Source organism: Bombina bombina, chromosome 7 (assembly GCF_027579735.1).
Source record: "Bombina bombina isolate aBomBom1 chromosome 7, aBomBom1.pri, whole genome shotgun sequence".
Lineage (NCBI taxonomy): Eukaryota > Metazoa > Chordata > Amphibia > Anura > Bombinatoridae > Bombina > Bombina bombina.
The window spans coordinates 37,772,928-37,792,204 of NC_069505.1; the positions used below are offsets into that span (position 1 = coordinate 37,772,928).

The following is a 19,277-nucleotide window of genomic DNA, read 5'->3' on the forward strand; positions in this document are numbered from 1 at the left end:
ACAGACTCATAGCTCCCTTCTGTCTGTTTTACCCTGTGGTGGGATGGACAGGCTCATAGCTCCCTTCTGCCTGTGTCACCCTGTAATGGGAGGGACAGACTCATAGCTCCCTTCTGTCTGTGTTAACCTGTGGTGGGAGGGACAGACTCATAGCTCCCTTCTGTCTGTGTTACCCTGTGGTGGGACGGACAGACTCATAGCTCCCTTCTGTCTGTTTCACCCTGTGGTGGGATGGACAGGCTCATAGCTCCCTTCTGTCTGTGTCACCCTGTGGTGGGAGGGACAGGCTCATAGCTCCCTTCTGTCTGTGTCACCCTGCAGTGTGAGGGTCAGACTCATAGCTCCCTTATGTCTGTGTCACCCTGCGGTGGGAGGGACAGACTCATAGCTCCCTTCTGTCTGTGTCACCCTGTTGTGGGAGGGACAGACTCATAGCTCCCTTCTGTCTGTGTCACCCTGTGGTGGGAGGGACAGACTCATATCTCCCTTCTGTCTGTGTCACCCTGTGGTGGGAGGGACAGACTCATAGCTCCCTTCTGTCTGTGTCACCCTGTGGTGGGAGGGACAGACTAATTGCTCCCTTCTGTCTGTGTCACCCTGCAGTGGGAGGGACAGACTCATAGCTCCCTTCTGTCTGTGTCACCCTGTTGTGGGAGGGACAGACTCATAGCTCCCTTCTGTCTGTGTCACCCTGTTGTGGGAGGGTCAGACTCATAGCTCCCTTCTGTCTGTGTCACCCTGTTGTGGGAGGGACAGACTCATAGCTCCCTTCTGTCTGTATTACCCTGTGGTGGGACGGACAGACTCATAGCTCCCTTCTGTCTGTGTCACCCTGTTGTGGGAGGGACAGACTCATAGCTCCCTTCTGTCTGTATTACCCTGTGGTGGGAGGGACAGACTCATAGCTCCCTTCTGTCTGTGTCACCCTGTTGTGGGAGGGTCAGACTCATAGCTCCCTTCTGTCTGTGTCACCCTGTTGTGGGAGGGACAGACTCATAGCTCCCTTCTGTCCGTGTCACCTTACAATGGGAGGGACAGACTTATAGCTCCCTTCTGAATCAATAACAAATGAAAGCACGTATTTTTGTGTTAGAATGTTCATCTAAGTTATGCGCATACAGGCTTCAGATCCAGGACACACAGGAATGTGTAGCGCAACCACAAGCTGCTCACATTTGAAAAGTTAATCATTTATTACACTGTATGAGGTTTTCCTAATTTACAAAATATGAATAAATAAAATAAACCATTAAAAAGTGTTTAATATCAAGACCATCAATGTATGCGCCTTTCACCGATACCGTTTGCTTGTTTAGGCGCAATTTATGGTAAATAACTTAACACTATAACTGAAGCTATTCACTGGGAATAAAATAAGGCCAATGAGATGTAGTGAAACTTGTAACAAAGGCCTAGAATCAATAAAACTATGTAGTGAAACTAATATCTTGCAGAAACAAAACCTGCCACGTTTGTACCTGCCCTTCATCACATCTGCGAGCCGCAAGTAACTAATCTATCTTGCAACCGTTCTCTGCGCTTTAAAGAGCGCTGAACGGTAAAACATATCGGCATCACAAAAACACTTTCAATGTTAAAAAAAAACCCCATGGAAACCTCTTCTGTTCTGAAACAGTGAAAAACGACTGAGATGACATAGGTCACAGAGGTCATATAGTCTTTATGAATTCCGCATGCCGAGATATAGGTCGAAACAAATCCTGACCGTAGCTCTAGAACGCTCTAGAACACCCACAGCCAGTCCCTCGCGGCACCACACGTGCTATTAATTGAGACGACTTTCCCATAATAAAACACATATTTTGAAGTGTTTGGGTTGTAAGTATTGTTCTTCACGTGGCTAGTGGTTCATGTTTGATGTACGAGATATCATGTATTGGACACTTTACACAACTATAGATATAGATAGCAGGAACGCCCACTAACACAACACTGGAATAGATAAGCGAAGCAATGATCAATTCATTATGAACACAATCTTGCAACCTCATGACTTACCTTGCTGTCTCTGTACAAAGTGAGGAGCACTGCGTAACCCCCTGACCGTTTCTGGGGTACATACTCCCTTTGTTTTTTACCTTCTGTTTTTTTCTTTTTCTATCATGACAGAAATAAAGGAAAAGCTGTTTATTTTTTTCACAATCATTTTGCTTTTAACAAAGAATAATAAATACAAATATTTTAAAATATCCAATGACAAAAGCTATATTCAATAACGTTACTGAATCTGGCTTCTTTCCTACAATGACAGAAAATTGTTTAAAGGGCCATATAGCCTCCTGGGACCGAAGTATGTTAATGACAGTGACATATTTTATGGATTAGTAACCAGTGAACATAAATGTGCGCTTACTGTGATAGTTAATAATCATAGTCAATTCAGTAAAAAGAAATAATAGGTCAAATAAAATCATTATTAAATCAGTATTTAATGCAAACGCAGCAGATAATGAAAGTGAGCATTACAGCTCATCTACATGTCTACAAAACAAGTGCATGAAAACTCCTGTATACTGGCTACAGGTGAACGTGTTGAAATTATGATAATGACAAATTCAAAGTGACATAAAACCATTTGTTTCTTTCATGATTCATTTAGAGAAGGGATGGGGAACCTTGGACCTCCAGTTGTTTCAGAACTACATTTCCCATGATGCTCAACTGGACTTCAGAGTTCCTAAGCATAATGGGTAAAGTAGTTATGAAACATCAGGAGGGTCAAGGTTCTCCATCCCTGATTTAGAGCATATAATTTGAAACAACTTTCCAATTTGATCCAAATTTGCTTCATTATCTTGGTATCCTTTGCTGAAGGAACAGTAATGCAGTACTGGGAGCTAGCTGAACACATCGGGTGAGCCAATGGCAAACGGCCTATATGTGCAGACACCAGTCAGCACCCAGTAGTGCATTGCTGCCCTTGAGCATGCTTAGGTATGCTTTCTAACAAAAGGATAACAAGAGATCAAAGCAAATTAGCAGAAGCAAATTAGAAAGTTGTATAAAATTGCATCATGAAATACACTTGAATGCACTTCAGTTTTCTATGATTTTTTTTTGCTATAAACTGTTTATAGTAAAAATGTATGACTGTTTCAATGAGCACTTCTAGTGCACACAGAGCATATGTACATATGCACCAGTATTTAAGTACAGCACTGTTGAAATGCTCTTTTATCAAACTGAAATGTGTTTCAATCTTTCTTGGCCCTTGGAGTTTTCTGGCCCTTTAAAAGTCGGGTATGAGGGCCAAAACATACGAATGCAATTCCTCTCAAGGTTAAGCTGCAGTAGTGACCCTGGTACAGTCTGGCAAGATGGATATAGGGAATATTTGAAAAAGTTGATCCGGGTGCTTGAAGCAAAACATAAAAAGCAAACAGAAATGTATGCTTACCAGATAAATGCCTTTCCTTCATGGCAGGGAGAGTCCACAACTTCATTCATGACTGTTGGGAATATCAACACCTGGCCATCAGGAGGCAGCAAAGACACCCCAGCCAAAAGGCTATAATATCCCTCCCACTTCCCCCATCCCTCCAGTCATTTGGCTGAGGGAACAAGGAAAAGCAGGAGATACAATAGGGTATAGAGGTGCCAGAAGACAAAATACAGGGAACCCGCCTAAAAAATATTACAGGCGGGTTGTGGAACTCTCCCTGCCAGGAAGGAAAGGAATTTATATGGTAAGCATACATATTTTTTTTTTTCTTCCCAAGGCAGGGAGAGTCCACGACTTAATTTGTAGCTGTTGGGAACCAATACCCAAGCTCCAGAGGACACTAATGAATAAATGGGCGGACCCTAAACTGAGGGCACCACAGCCTGTAACACATTTCTCCCAAAAGTTGCTTCAGCAGAAGCGAAGTCATCAAATTTATAGAATTTAGAAAAAAAGTGTGCAAAGAGGACCACGTAGCAGCCTTACAAATCTGATCCATAGAGGCTTCGTTCTTAAAAGCCCAGGATTAAGCAACTGCCCTAGTGGAATGAGCTGTAATTCTCTGAGGAGGCTGCTGCCCCACTGTCTCATAAGCTAAGCGGATGATACTCGTCAACCACAAATGACAATGAAGTTGCAGTTGCCTTCTAGCCCTTGCGCTTGCCAGCATAGAGAACAAACAAAACAAAGATGAGGATTGCCTTAAATCCTTAGGAGCTTGAAGGTAGAATTTTAAGGCATGAACCACATCCAGATTGTGGAGTAAACGTTCCTTAGATTTAGGATAAAAGGAAGGAAAGAACAACAATCTCTTGATTGATGTTGCGATCTGAGACCACCTTGGGTAGAAAACCTAACTTAGTATGTAAAACAGCCTTATCAGCATGGAGCACAAGATAAGGGGGATCACATTGTAACGCAGAAATTTCACAGACTCTGCGAGCTAAAGCAATAGCCAACAAAAACAGAACCTTCCAGGACAAAAGTTTGAGATCAACAGTATGCATGGGCTCAAACTGAGCTTGTTGCAAAACACGAAGAACAAGGTTGAGGCTCCAAGGAGGAGCAACAGATCTGTACACTGGTCTGATTCTGACCAGGGACTTAAAGGACTGTACATCCGGGAGATCTGCTAATTTCCTATGCAGCAAAACCGATAGGGCCGATATCTGACCCTTCAGAGAACTGGCGGATAAGCCCTTCTCCAAACCATCTTGGAGAAAAGACAAAAGAACAGAAACCTTCACCTTGTGCCATGGAATACCACGTTCCTCATGGTAATAAAGATAAGTCTGCCAAACCTTATGGTAAATGCGCCTAGTAGTTGGCTTCTGAGCCTGGATTAAAGTATCTATGACTTTAACAGAGAAGCCTCTCTTGGCTAAGACAAAGCGTTCCAAGTTCCACGCAGTCAAACGTAGAGAATCAAGATTCTGATGGGTTTTTTTTTTGTTTTTTTTTAAATATTTATTTGTGCACCAACATTGAATACAAAATAATTCAAAGCGCCACGCAGGGCAGATTGACTTAGTTTACATAATACAGATAAAGAAAATGACAAATAGGACAAAAAGCAAATCTTAGAATAATGTAAAAAACAAAAAAACATGTCCTTAATTCACCTGATAGTACCATGTGTACTCAATGAGGTTATTTGATACTTATAGTCTATGCCAAGACAAAACTACACGAACATTTAAACGCAACTACACCTAAAAAGAACAAGGAAAGGGGAAGAAAAAAAGAAAAAAAAAAAGAGGGCCTCTCTCTCCCCTCCAATCTAATCTCCCTGCTGAATTCTAACCGAAATTTCCATTGTTAATCAGACTACTTAGATGCCTGTAGCTATTTGTTAAAATTAACTGCTGAAATAAAGTAGAGTCCTGTAAGTGTGATAATACTTGTTTTTTAATGTTCTCAGCTAGTTGGGCAATTACCAGGTTCCACTTTGCGAGAAAAAATGTAATTTGATTATCCTTCAAGATCAATCGATATTTACTGTCTATTATAAGTTGCGTAACCATATTGCCTGAGAACGATGTGAGGCTTGGCGCACTTTTCCCTTTCCAATTAGATAGGATCAACTGTCTAGCAACTAATATGGCAGTATTTATTAAATGTTTATTGGTCCTGTCTTTATCGGACACTAGAAAAAAAATGTCCTCTACTTTAAGCTTAATATTAGGTTGTACAAACCTATTAATCCAGTATTCAATTTTGCACCAGTATTGTTTTATCTTAGGACATTCATAGAAGAGATGAATTAAATCTGCCTTCACAGCATTGCATCTAGCGCAATTACCCGTTTCTTGTCTTTTCCATCTATAAATCCACCAAGGTGTCAGATAGGCTCTATTTAGTAACTTTATATGAGACTCTCTAAATGATATAACACGAGTATATTCCAAAATAAGAGAAAAGCTACCTTTAAAGCGGTCATATGTTAAGTTACCCAACTCCTTGTTCCATTTAATGTGTAGGCCTGCTATTTTCCCCTGTGCCTCCATAGAATTTAATTTTTGATAGAGGAAAGAAATAGAATATTTCCCTGCTTGATACAACTTAATGCTAGACTCAAGGAGGTCTGAAATATGAGCCCCTGGATCTAATAATTTGTTGGTATCTATGAAATGACGAACTTGCAAATATGCAAAAAAGTGTGCTCTATTAAGATCAAATTCGGTTACTAGGGAATTAAAGGTCTTGACAGTTTTAGATTGTTCATCTATTAATTGTATAATTTTGGTTAAACCTTTCTCATTCCAATCTTTAAAAGCCAGTGTCTCCATTCCACTAATAAACTGGGGGTTGCCCTGTATCGGTAGGTATTTGGACATTCTTGAATCTGAGGCTAGCGATTGACAAATTTTCTTCCAAGCTATTGTGATGTTATGTACTGTATATTTAAAACTATTTTTATCCCTTTGTTTTGCCACTGGAAAGTGGAGAAGCGCCGTTAGGGATAGAGGAAAAATTGCTTTGTCCTCATTACTAGAGTTAGTAAAATATTCATTACCTGTTAACCAGTTTAATGCATTTTTTGCCAGAGCCACCCAATTATAGAATTTCAAATTTGGAAGAGCTAATCCTCCATCCACTCTTGTATGTGATAGGTATTTCCAGGCAATTCGTGCTTTCCCTTTTTTCCATAAGAATTGTATACATTGTGATTTAAACCAGCGCAAATCTTTAACTGGAATGAAAGCAGGGATGTTTTGAATCAGGAAGAGAATTTTTGGAAATAACATCATTTTAATAATTGTTACTTTAGCCGACAGGGATAAGGGCAATTTCGCCCAACTTTTAAATAGATTAGTACACTTCTGCCAGATAGGTTCGAAATTCAATTTGTACCAATCTGCTGGATTTTTTGAAAGAATTATTCCAAGATACCGAATTTTGGAGGATACCTGTTTAAAAGGGTGTGTCAGTAAGCTATTTCTGTTCTTAATAATCCATAATATTTCCGATTTATCTAAATTAATTTTATAACCCGAGAAGCTGCTAAAATCCTTAATAATCTCTAGGAGGCAGGGTATATTTTTCTTGGAATTACTTATATAGAATAAGATATCATCTTGCATATAATGACATGGTGATTTTTTTGCTCCCTAACATGGTTCCCTCTAGCTCTGCTCTACATCGGATTGCTAAAGGTTCTAAAGAAATATTGAACAAGAGTGGAGAAAGTGGGCAACCCTGCCTCGTTCCTTTCTGTAATGTAAGATTAGGAGATCTTATCCCATTCATCTTAATGTAGGAAAATGGGTTCCGATAGATTAATTTGATATAATTGGCAAGATTTCCCACTATCCCAAACTTCTCCAACATATTAAATAAGTGGTTCCAAGAGATAGAGTTGAATGCCTTTTCGGCATCGACCGTCAATAGAGCAAAATCCTCCTGTCTGAACCTTTTATCCTTCTGCTTATGCCTCATCGATTCAATAATGAACATTGCTGTCCTAATATTTTTCTGGATCGTTCTCTTCGGCATAAACCCACTCTGATCTGGATGAATTAAATCTCCTAATACTATTTTAAGCCTATCCGCTAAGACACTAGCTTTTATCTTGTAATCTGCATTTAGCAGAGAGATAGGGCGATATGCATCCATTGCTTCTATATCCTTGTCTTTTTTATAGATCAAAGTGATATTAGCCTCCGTAAAATATCTTGAAGGTGATATATTCCTGATAAAGTAGCTATTGTATAAACGCACTAAGACTTGACTGATATCCTCCTGTAGAATTTTATAAAATTCCATAGGAATCAAATCTGAGCCTGGCGCTTTACCGCAAGATGCAGATTTTATAACCTGTGTTATTTCTTCTACTGTTATTTCTTTATTTAACATCTCTAGTTGTTCAGGCCTAATCTTTGGTACCTCTATTTTATTCCAAAATTTCGTCATTATTTCTGCATCTGATTTACCCATAGAATAGAGTGTTTCATAAAAGGAATGGAATTTAGCTAGGATGTCTTTTGGTGCAGTATATCTTTCGCCCTTTGTTTTAATAGCGCCAATGTAATTGTTATTTTTTTTACTTTTAACAATTTTAGCTAATAGTTTAGCTGTCTGTGGCGTAAACCTACTATATCTAACTTTATTGTTAATATCTCTCTGAAAAATTTGCTGATTTAAAAAGACTTCCCTCTCTGTTTTTGCCTCTTGGTATTTTTGGCAATTCACCCTAGAAGCATTTTCTAGGCATTTTATGTAACTATTTTTTAGCTGATTTGATAGCTGATCCTCTCTTTTCCTTAAATTCTTTTTCCTTGCACACATATAAGCTTTAATTTGTCCTCTAAGAAACGCTTTTGCTGTTTCCCAAAAAATTTCAATCTTAGATATATAACTTTCATTAAGGGATACAAACTCTTTCCATTTAGAAAGAAGCCAGTTTCTAAATTTAAAATTGGCTATAAGGAAAGAGGGGAAAGAGAAGCTAGCATTATTTTCTGAGGAGGGATTTAATTGGCCAATAGAGATAGAGATAACAGCATTATCAGAGACTATGATACTTGAGATCTCTGATGAGATCTCAGCCCCTAATAAAGATTCACTAATTAGAATCATATCTATTCTTGAAAAACTCTTATAGGTCTTCGATTCACAAGTAAAGGCTCTCTCATCGGGGTGCTGAGTTCTCCATATATCCCTCAATTTGAGGCTTTTCGTGAAACTGCCAAGACCCTTTGCCTCCCTAGAATACCTCGTACTCTTATAGTTCTTTAACCTATCTAAGTATGGATTGAAAACTCTATTGAAGTCACCTCCTATTATAATTTGGGTGTCAATGAATTCTATAAGCTTAATATATAGATTTTCCCAGAAAATTGGGCAGTATTCATTCGGTGCATAAACTGAACAGATTGTAAGATTTAAGCCTTGTATGTTTAGTCTCAATATTAAAAATCTCCCCTCTCTATCCACTAGCTTAGATAGAATTTTATAGTCTAAATTCTTTTTAAATAGACAGGCCACTCCTCTTTTTCTACCCAATGCAGGGGTGGCTATTACCTCACCAACCCAGCCCATTCTTAGTTTTTCAGCTTCATTCTCATTTAGGCGAGTTTCTTGAATTAGTGCCATGTCAGGAGAAAAGCTATTTAAATGATGGATAATCTTCTTTCTTTTCACTGGGGAAGAAATTCCTCCCACATTCCAAGAACTTAAATTAAGTGCTTTAGTCATCTAGTGTCTCCTGCATCTATCATCTAAGGGGAGTGGAGGGAGAGAGAGAAAGAAGAGAGGAGGGAGGAGAAAGAAAGAAAGAAAAAAAAAAAAAAAAGGAAAAATTAAACACTGTTACATCACTTAAAACAAACATATCGTTGCATATGAATATGCAAACAAACAATAAATCACAGCCTCGTGTCTCATGCTTGTACATTGTTTTACGTTTCATTAAGATTGCTGACTTGTTTCAACAGTAGGGCGTAAAGGGAGCTTCTATCAGAATTAACAGAAGGCCTATTTAATTTTTTCCTTCTCTGCTTTAACTTTGTTGATGAAGTGTTTTGCTTCTTCTATTTTATCAATAAAAATCGTCTCATCGACTTCCGGTGGGCGGGTCTACAGGACGGTCGCATGCAGAAGGAGCTCCGCTCCAACACCAGTTAAAACTCTGCTTTTTCCCTTAAAAACTGACCGTTCTAGTACCCCACGACTTCTCCTCACTCTGGGAGAGCTAATACTAGCTATCGCCAGCAAAAGGTATTTTGTGAAGGGCTTTTCCATCCGCCCTTTCCACCGGACGCAACAAGCGGCAAAGCCGTTACACGAAGTGGCAAGGCGCCACACTCCTCCACACTGCACATACCGAAAGATCGGACTCAGCTTTTTTACCCTCCAAGTAGGACACCTCAGCTCGGGGCTATTCCGGAGAGAGATACTGGACAACAGAACCACTGGCAGCAAAAAACGGAGACACGCTACACGAGGCCTAAATACGCCCGGCAAATCCGCATCTACCCTGCTTGTTATGGTTAGTGTGAAACATTGAATCTGTTACAGCACTCTGCTTTATACACTGAGACACTACTACACAGTCGGGGGGTGACTTGCCACAATTTGAGGCCTTTAGAGGTCGCGGCCTGCCACGTGGCTGTGCGCAACACTGGCTTAATCTACCTAACTTACCCGGAGGCCTTATTCTATCTTATTTAGACTCCAGCCACCTATCTACCCCCCAGCACATTAACTGTCTGAAGGCCCCTCGGCCACGAACGCAGGTCTGTAAAACTTGTCCTGGGAACTTTCTTTCCGTAGGCTGGGCCCACTCTTATCCACCTGGGGCCCTCATACCCACATGATTGATCTATACAGGTCCTCATACTCAGAACGGGTAGCATACTATAAATCTGAACGCTTGTGCACTAACTCCTGACAAGTGACGCTTTGTCAGGATACATGAAAGTGGATAAATATTTCCAGAGACTAACTCCTTCCACTAACGACATCATGAGTCAAAGGGCAAGAGCAGATAAAAAACAACAAAAGCACAATGTAGAAGTGCACAGTGAATTTCACACAAACACGGTGGGCCCAACATCACCTACTCAGGACCATAAATCCCTACTGCAAGAACTTAAATCTTTCTTTCTCCCAAAAATGGACTCCCTGCAATCTGGGGTAGACACACTCACAAGTGAGGTCCGCCAGTTCTCCTCCCGCATAAGTGCAGCTGAGAACCGCATTTCAGATGTCGAAGATAGGCAGGTCACCTCTGAAGCATCACTTAAGCAATTACTAAAACAAAATCAAATTCTGCGTGAGAGGGTTGACGACTTAGAGAACAGAAGTCGGCGCAATAATCTGCGCATTGTAGGGGTCCCTGAGTCAGTGAAAGGGAAAGACCTCTTGGAGTTTACTGCCCTCACATTCCCCAAATTGCTGGGTCTACCCCCTGATATCCTGCCTATCGATGTGGAGAGAGCCCATAGAGTAGGGCCTGAAAGGACTCTTGAACATGCTAACCAGAAACCCAGACAGGTCATTTTGAAATGTTTAAACTTTCAGGAAAAACTTAAACTCCTCAGGGCTTACAGATCTCATAAAGAAGTTATCTTTGAACATTCCAAGCTATTGTTGTTCCAGGACTTCTCTGTTGAAGTAACAAAACAAAGAAAGGAGTTTGCTCCCTTGTGCTCGCAACTACACGAACAGGGTCGCCAAGTGGCCTTACTCTACCCTGCCAAGCTGCGCCTTCAAACGCCCCATGGCATAAAATACTTCCACTCCCCTCTAGCTCTACGCAGTTATTTGGTTACTGAAGACCGTCAGCCGGCTGCTTGACCAGCTACAAGAGTTCTGAACGACCCTAGACTTTCACACTGAACTGTGTTAAATAATGGAGAGGTTATTCACCTACTCACTGTACATAGCCTTGGTCATGATAATAGCTGAGGTCTGGCTCCTAAAGGAGCATATCTGTTTAGATAAAAAAGCTGAGTTTAGAAAGTTTAAAACATGGAAATTTATAATGTGCAATGTTGGCTGGGCATTTGTCTACTTTTGTGTTGTCCTAACTTTTCTCTTTTCATTCCAACTAGTGACTGCGGTCTTTGTGACAATTGCTCTGTTTGACATAATGATCGCCGATAATCCTGTCAATTGGCCCGTTTGTCATGTGGGGGGGGGAGGGGGGAGGGGATATGTTAATGTTTATGCTCTCTTTGACAGGTTTAGTTACCTTCATGTTTCAGACACGAACCCACCTGATGATACACGAAAAGGATTTGCAAGTATATTTAAATTGTTTTACTCTAGTGCAAGGTTTCCTGAAACAGCTCATATAAGTATTGCCCATGCACACGAATGGGGGGGGGGTGAGTGGAATCAGGGGAACCTCCCATTGCTTGTTTTCATGTATTTTAGAAAAGGGCTACTTAAACATATCGCCTTGCTTACCAACCTGTTGCTGGTTTGGTGGTCCCCTGTAACCCTGCACTGCCTTTACCACACAAGCACTTTGATACTTGCACTGTTTTTACTAACCTTGCTCTTTTTCAGGTGCAATAGAAAAAGATTTCCTAATTGTAACGTTTCTCTAGCTAATTCAATATTTGTTGGACTGTTGCCCTTGCATATATGTTACAAGCCTAAGAAATTGCTGGCGGTTCAGCCGTCTGTCTTTATACATTCTGCTAGGAGGGTTTACACGGGTGTTGATATTGTGGGTTTTGTTTTGTTTTGTTTTGGGTTGTTTTTTTTTTTTTTTTTTTTTTTTTTTTTTTTTCTCTCCTCCTCTCTCTTTCTCTCCCTCTCTCTCTCTCCCTCTCTCTTCTTCTCAACCCTCCCATCCCCTCCTTGTCTTCCCGCCCCTCCCCCTCCTTGGGCTTTGTCCCGGTTCAGCAACCCTCCATGCTACCCTAAGTTAGTCTCCTATGCCCCTTAAAATTCTGACCTGGAACGTGGGAGGTATCAACTCCCCCGTTAAGAGGCGGGCAATACTTACGCACCTAAGGAGATTGGGTGCGGATATAGCCCTATTACAGGAAACTCATCTGTTAGATGAGGAACATTCTAAACTACAGAGGGATTGGGTGGGCCATGTGCTCTATAATTCACACACTAGTGCCAGTAGAGGTCTAGCTATCTTACTTGGCAAACGACTTCAGGTGACTGTTAATCATACATATCTAGATAATGATGGCAGATTTATGATCCTACAGGCAGACATCAATGATGTCAAGTATGTATTTTGCAACATTTATGCCCCTAATCATAGATCAACGTATTTTTGGAGGCACTTAACCCAAAGACTTTGCCCGCATATGGATTCAAGACTGATTATAGGCGGAGACTTCAATATCTCCCCCTCACACATGCTGGATAGAGCCTGGCTGGGCACTCATCTAGTGAAAGACCCTAAGAAAAACTACAAAGCGAGATATGAATCCAAGATTTTTGATATGCTGGAGACACACCTTAACACGTGTGATGTCTGGAGATTACTCCATCCAGAGGGCAAGGACTACACTTGCCTAGCCAAGGCCAAACACACTTTATCAAGGATTGACCTGTTCTTGGTCTCTAAGCCCCTGATTTCTCAGGTTCAGACCTGCACTATACATGATATTGTCCTATCCGATCATGCACCAGTTGCATTGATCTTGGGCGCACATGGTCCAAGAGCAAACAGGAATACTCTCAGATTCCCTACATACCTAGCCTCCTCGGAGGCCTTTGTCAAATTTCTACAACAGGCCTGGACCGACTACTATACCGACAACAGGGCACATATAGATAACGCCCAGCTTTTCTGGGAGACAGCAAAATCGGTTCTATCCGGCTCCATAATTTCATACATCTCAAAAATTAAACACAAAACGCAACTCAGATACCTGGACCTTAACAAAACGCTGTCCCGGGCCTACCAAGCCCATTGCTCTCTCCGTACCTCTGACACGCATGAGAGATACGTGGCCAGTAAGGCTGAATTGGAAGCATTCATGAGACATCAGGCGGCCTCAGGCTTGCTAAAGATGGCTGGTAAATATTACAGATTTGGTAATAGGCCAGGTAAAATGCTGGCGGCACTAACTAAACCAAAGTTTTCAAGGTCTAACATTGCGGCACTTAAACATAACGGGCGCACACACACTTCCCCCAAGGAAATTGCAGATTGCTTCACTCAGTACTTCACACGACTTTACACGTGTCAGGACTCCCCTGACCCGGCCTCCAAAAATCACTTCTGGCAAGATCTTAAACTGCCTCAATTAACTCAAGACCAGATGGATGCTATGAATGCTCCCATCACGTTGGAGGAGGTCTCGTTTACCTTGAAGTCTCTCCCTGTCGGGAAGGCGCCGGGACCGGATGGTCTTCCGGCCGACTTCTACAGAATCCTATTACCACAAATTGGCTCCTCACTGACCAAGCTCTTCAATGCCTTCTTTCAAGAGGAGGCATTGCCTTCTAGGGATTTCACCTCTGCTCACATCACCCTGATTCCCAAGCCGGGTAAAGACCACTCTCTTCCTGAATCGTATCGCCCCATCTCCCTACTCAACACGGACTATAAACTCTTTATGAAAATAATGGCCAACAGATTAAAAACCTCCCTCCCCCAATTGGTTCACCCAGACCAGACGGGTTTCGTGTTTCAACGATCCTCGGTAACTAATCTCCGCAAGGTGCTTCATGTCATTGACCACTACTGGTCCTTGAACAAGAGGGGAGAGGGATCCACTGCGGCGGAGGCCTTCCTGCTATCGCTTGATGCGGAGAGGGCCTTCGACCGTGTGGAGTGGCCCCACCTGATAGATACGATGCAGCGGTTCAACTTTAATGGCCCCTTTTTAGATATGATTCGTAAAGTGTACCACGCCCCAATGGCTCGAGTTCTGGTTAATGGTCTCTTCTCCTCAGACTTCCAGCTGCAGCGAGGCACTAGACAGGGGTGTCCCCTGTCGCCCCTTCTGTTTAATCTGGCTCTTGAGCCTCTGGCCATCAAACTGAGGGACTCTTTTCCGGGCATTGTACTGGGAAATAACCCGATTCAAATAGCCCTATATGCGGACGATATGCTACTCTTTGTAGACTCTCCCTCCAAACACATACCGCGTATAATGCAGACTATCTCCGAGTTCGGAAATTTCTCGGGATATAAAATCAACACCTCCAAATCGGAGATCCTATGGCTTAACAAACATCCCGATTCCGGTTCCTCCTTCCCGTTTGTGGAGGTGCCGGGGGCACTCACATACCTTGGCATCAAGGTTCATAAAGACCCCCACAAGATGTATACGCTCAACATTTCTGAGAGATGTAAGAGCTTAGCCACACAACTCCATAGCTGGAACACTCTCCCACTGGGTTTATCGGGCAGGGTCAGCCTGGTCAAGATGACCCTACTACCGAAAATATTATACCCTTTGTTGATGCTGCCCTTCCTTATGACCAAGGGCGACTTGGCCATGTGGAACAAAGCTATGTCCGCCTTCATCTGGAAAGGTAGGAAGCCCCGCGTAGCTCTGGAGAAGCTTCAGCTCCCCTTTCTCAGTGGAGGTCTGGGAATCCCCAACTTAAAGCTTTATAATTGGGCGACCCTAGCCAGATTGGTAACTGATTGGCAACTGGGCACCTCCCACTTTTGTGTGGCCCCATTAGAAGAAGCGCATCTGGCTCCCATCGCTCTAGCATATCTCCCTTATGCCCCACTGAAGGACATTCCACAATCCATAGCTTCCAGTGTCCTATATAAGGACCCCCTGAGAGCGTGGCAATTAATCCATAAACATATGGGAATTCTTCACCCCCCCTTAAAGTTTCTGCCACTCGTAGGCAACCCAGATTTCCCGGCAGGGAATGAATATAAACCTTTCCATATTTGGAAATCTCTGGGACTCGGGACAGTGGGTGATGTGGTAGACCCATTGTTGCACACGGTTAGATCTTTCCAAGAACTCAAAACCAAATTCGACATTCCCAACAAGCACTTTTATGCATATTTGCAGGTGCGGCACTATGTCTCGAGCCTCATGCTCGCTAACACGGACTTCTGGAATAGGTCTCCCTTTGCTGTCTCTCAGACCATGTTTCAACTGGGTTGTTTCTCAATTTCAGACTTCTATAAACAACTAATAAAGCGTAAAGAACCCATTATACAGACACAGATCCTTACTAACTTACAATTAGACACTGCCCCGACATTGACGATACAAAACATAACAGATAGCATAGAAACAGCTAGATCAGCTACACTAGCAATACCACTTAGAGAATCCCAGCTCAGGATGTTACACAGAGACTACATCACCCCTCACAGATTGTCGAAATGGAAACCTGAGCAGCCTGATGCATGTGTTAAATGTAGTGAAGGATCCCCTTCACTACAGCATTATTTTTTCCTTTGCCCGCAGATTAGACAGTTCTGGGGGCAATTACAACACTGGTTTAGAATCACATTTAAAATTGAGATTGAAATAGGGGTGAATAATGTGTTTGTTTTTGGATGGGAGGCTGAGCATAAACGGCTTCACAAACTTCTCACCCTATGTACACTCCTGGCCCGCAGCTGCATATTAGAGAGATGGCTTTCTAGAAAACCACCCACAATAGCCCAGTTCAGGCTTCGCCTGATGAAACAGCTCTTCGTGGAACAGCATGACACTAAACTTAACACTAAGCTTAGATTACAACCCTTCCTTAAAAAATGGAAGCCCTTTGTTATGACCTTACAACCTACCCTGCAACGACAAATTCTTGGGCCCTTTGTTCAGCTAGAATCTATGCAACTAGCAAACCTGAGAGGTGAGTGGCAGGAGCTCATGGAACCCCCTATAGGTACCCCTGGTGCGGTTTTCCGGGAGGAAATGTTGTTCTAACCTGACACGCAATAATCTAATGAATCATAATACCTCACATCCTGCAATACCCCGTCCGCTTGGTGTTCGGGTGGGGACCACACGTCCCCCAATTCCCCTCCCTTGATACCTCATTACCTACCTGTTTCCCACTCCATCTTCCCTCCACTCCTTTCTTCCCCCACCCCCTTTTTAATATAACTTTTTTTTTTTTTTTTTTTTTTTTTTTTTTTCTCTTTTAGGGGGCGGGTTGACCGGAACTACGGTTAAACATTGTTTATTTGTTAATATGTTAATTTAATTTAATTGTTTTGATGTCTTCAACAAAAAATGGGGAGAGATTGCTTCACATAGATAAAAAAAAAAAAAAAAACACAAGCCTCTATACTGCATTCATTTTGCTTATATGTTATGATAAACCCACTTCTCTAGGCAACTCATCGCAAACTTGGTCAAATATGTATAGATTGGTTAAATCTGCGGTCTGCGCACCGCTCTTGTTTGCCTCGCTATCATGTCTTGTGAATGTATTATCTTTCCCTGCTAATAAAGACGAATTTAAAAAAAAAAAAAAATCGTCTCATCTTTATATACAATTTTCAATTTGGCAGGGTATATCAAATTAGTTTTTATGCCTAATTCAATCAGCTGTGTGCAAAAAGGGGACATCTCCTTCCTTCTAGATGTTGTCTCAAAGGAGAAGTCCTGAAAAATTAAGATTTGTTTATTATTGAATTCAAGAGGATAGTTTTTCCGATATAGCATAAGTATTTTGGACTTATCCTGGAAATCCAGGAATTTAGCTATAATTGGTCTCTGTAGATTTGAAGTACCGTCTTTTAACATAGCGGGACCCACTCTGTGAACTCTCTCAATTTTAATAGGTAATTGTTCTATAGGGAACCCTAATGCTTTGGGAAGCTGAAAGGCTATTAGATCCATTATATCAGTAGGTCCTATTGGGTCATTAAACCCTATAAATCTAAGATTATTTCTCCTGGCTCTGTCTTCCAGGTCTTCGACCCGGAGTTGAAGTGTGTGCATTAATTTAGTTTGAGCATCTAATGCTGACTGTTGGCTAAATTGGCGATCGTCAATGTCAGATATTCTAGCTTCCATCTCAGTTAACCTATGTGAGACCTGTTTAATTTCATTAGACATTAGCATTAACTCTTTCTTTAAGCTATCAAACTGAGGTAAGAATATATCTGAAATTTGTGTAACAAGACTGTCTGTGTCAATCTGTTGAGTTGAGGCAGGATTTTTCTCAGATTGGTCTAACTCTATTATGCCCAGACTACTTCTGGGTTTTTTATCCTTCGTTGACCTTTGGAGGCATATTTTCACCTATGCTTTTATGGCCAGTCAGGAATCTATCCATCTAATTTTGCAAAATGGTGTTGCAATGGTTCTTGTATGTGCACTGTGAGAGGAAAATAAAGAAAAAAAAAAAAAAAAAGAAAAAAAAAGAAAAAAGGTGTGTGTGACTATGTGTTTTCACAAGTATAGAACGGGACAAATAAGTCCTAGAGTGCTGGTGAAAAAAAAAAAAAAAAAAAAAATATAAGACAAGTGTGACTATGTGTCTTGAAGTAGATAAGTGACCAGATGTATCTAAGAGTGCTAGTGGATAATTCTACTAGGAAAAAGAAAGTGATTAGATGTGGTTGAATGTGTGCTAATGTGCTGTCCAGTGACTAGTGTAAAAAAAGAAAAAAACACTCTGACTGTTTTTAGGATAGGTTCCTGTTTAACTGTCAGTTACACTTCCCACAGAGTATGTCAAACAGCTAAGCTTGAATCTCACAGGTGCTAGAGAAAAAAAAAAAAAATCTAGCCCCTCTTTGGTTCAAAGGAACAATTTCACCTTAAACTTTCCTTCAGTAGAGACACTTATAATTAAAGAATTGTAGTTTTACACTCTAAGCTATTGGTGGATAACCCTCTTCCACCAAACAGGGGGCTATACATGTACAGCCCAGACACTTCAACTCTTAATATTACAGTTTGAAAGATCATAAGTTCAGACTTGCCTTGTTAAAAACCATTATAACAGATCAATAACATGCTTTATACTTAGTGAGTCAACTTATTCAAATAACTTCTATGTTAACCCTATATGTACATGTAAAGATAAGAGGAAAAGAGAGAGAAAGAGGAGAAAGCAAATTCTCTCCCCCCTCCCTCTCTCTCTCCCTCCCTACAAAATTACATAACAGCTTATATGTTCTTATTCACTGAATCATTGATTCCTCCTCATTAATTCTTTTAGACCTTACGGTCTCTAACGCACCAGTAAACCGTTGGTAATGAACAGATTTTGTATATGCAGGCTAACACAATCATAAAATCAAACCGTACAATAAAGAATTTAACACCGTGGACCTGTCTATAGTATTGTCCAGTATTAACCAGTTATTTTTCCCTTCACAGCATTAAGATTTTAAACATCATCCAAGAGAAAAAAAATCTTAGTCCACTCTTATCACCGTGGTGTCCTATAGTATTGCTTTGGTTATCTGTGTTTATTTGACACGGCGGTATAGTATGCAGATCTTTAATGATGCCTCAGTGTATTATAGCCAGCCTCTTTCAATGTTATCCAAGACTAAGGCATACACGCGTACTCTATATCCCTATCAGAACCTTGGAGTGTAAGCCGGATCCCTATAGCTATGTAGCCTGGGTTTATAAGAATTAAAGCAAAATTGGGATCATGCTTTACCAGTTGTTACTAACAGTATCTTGTAGCTGATTATAGTCCCAATTTCCTGATTCTTCTTGGCTCACTTATATACTTTACTATTGTTCCCTTTAGCTGGTATACTTCAGCTCCTTTGAATTACTGGCAACTTAGCTTAACTCAATAATATGCTGCCAGAGTCACGTACCCCTTTCTCAGATCTTGTATTTAGTCCCAGCCAGTATTTTCCTTTTTGTACAACTGATTCACTAGGTTAAGTTCTGCTCTTTAGTCAAGCAGGGACTAGAAATAA

General features: G+C 41.2%; 1 protein-coding gene across 1 annotated transcript in view; it reads right to left on the reverse strand.

Annotated features, from left to right (window-relative positions):
• Positions 1-19,277, reverse strand: part of MUS81 (MUS81 structure-specific endonuclease subunit) — a 491,008-nt gene that overhangs the window by 210,238 nt on the left and 261,493 nt on the right. Inside the window, 1 exon segment of the mRNA XM_053689244.1 lies at positions 2,020-2,118. Within this exon segment, the coding sequence (XP_053545219.1) occupies positions 2,020-2,118 (99 nt within the window).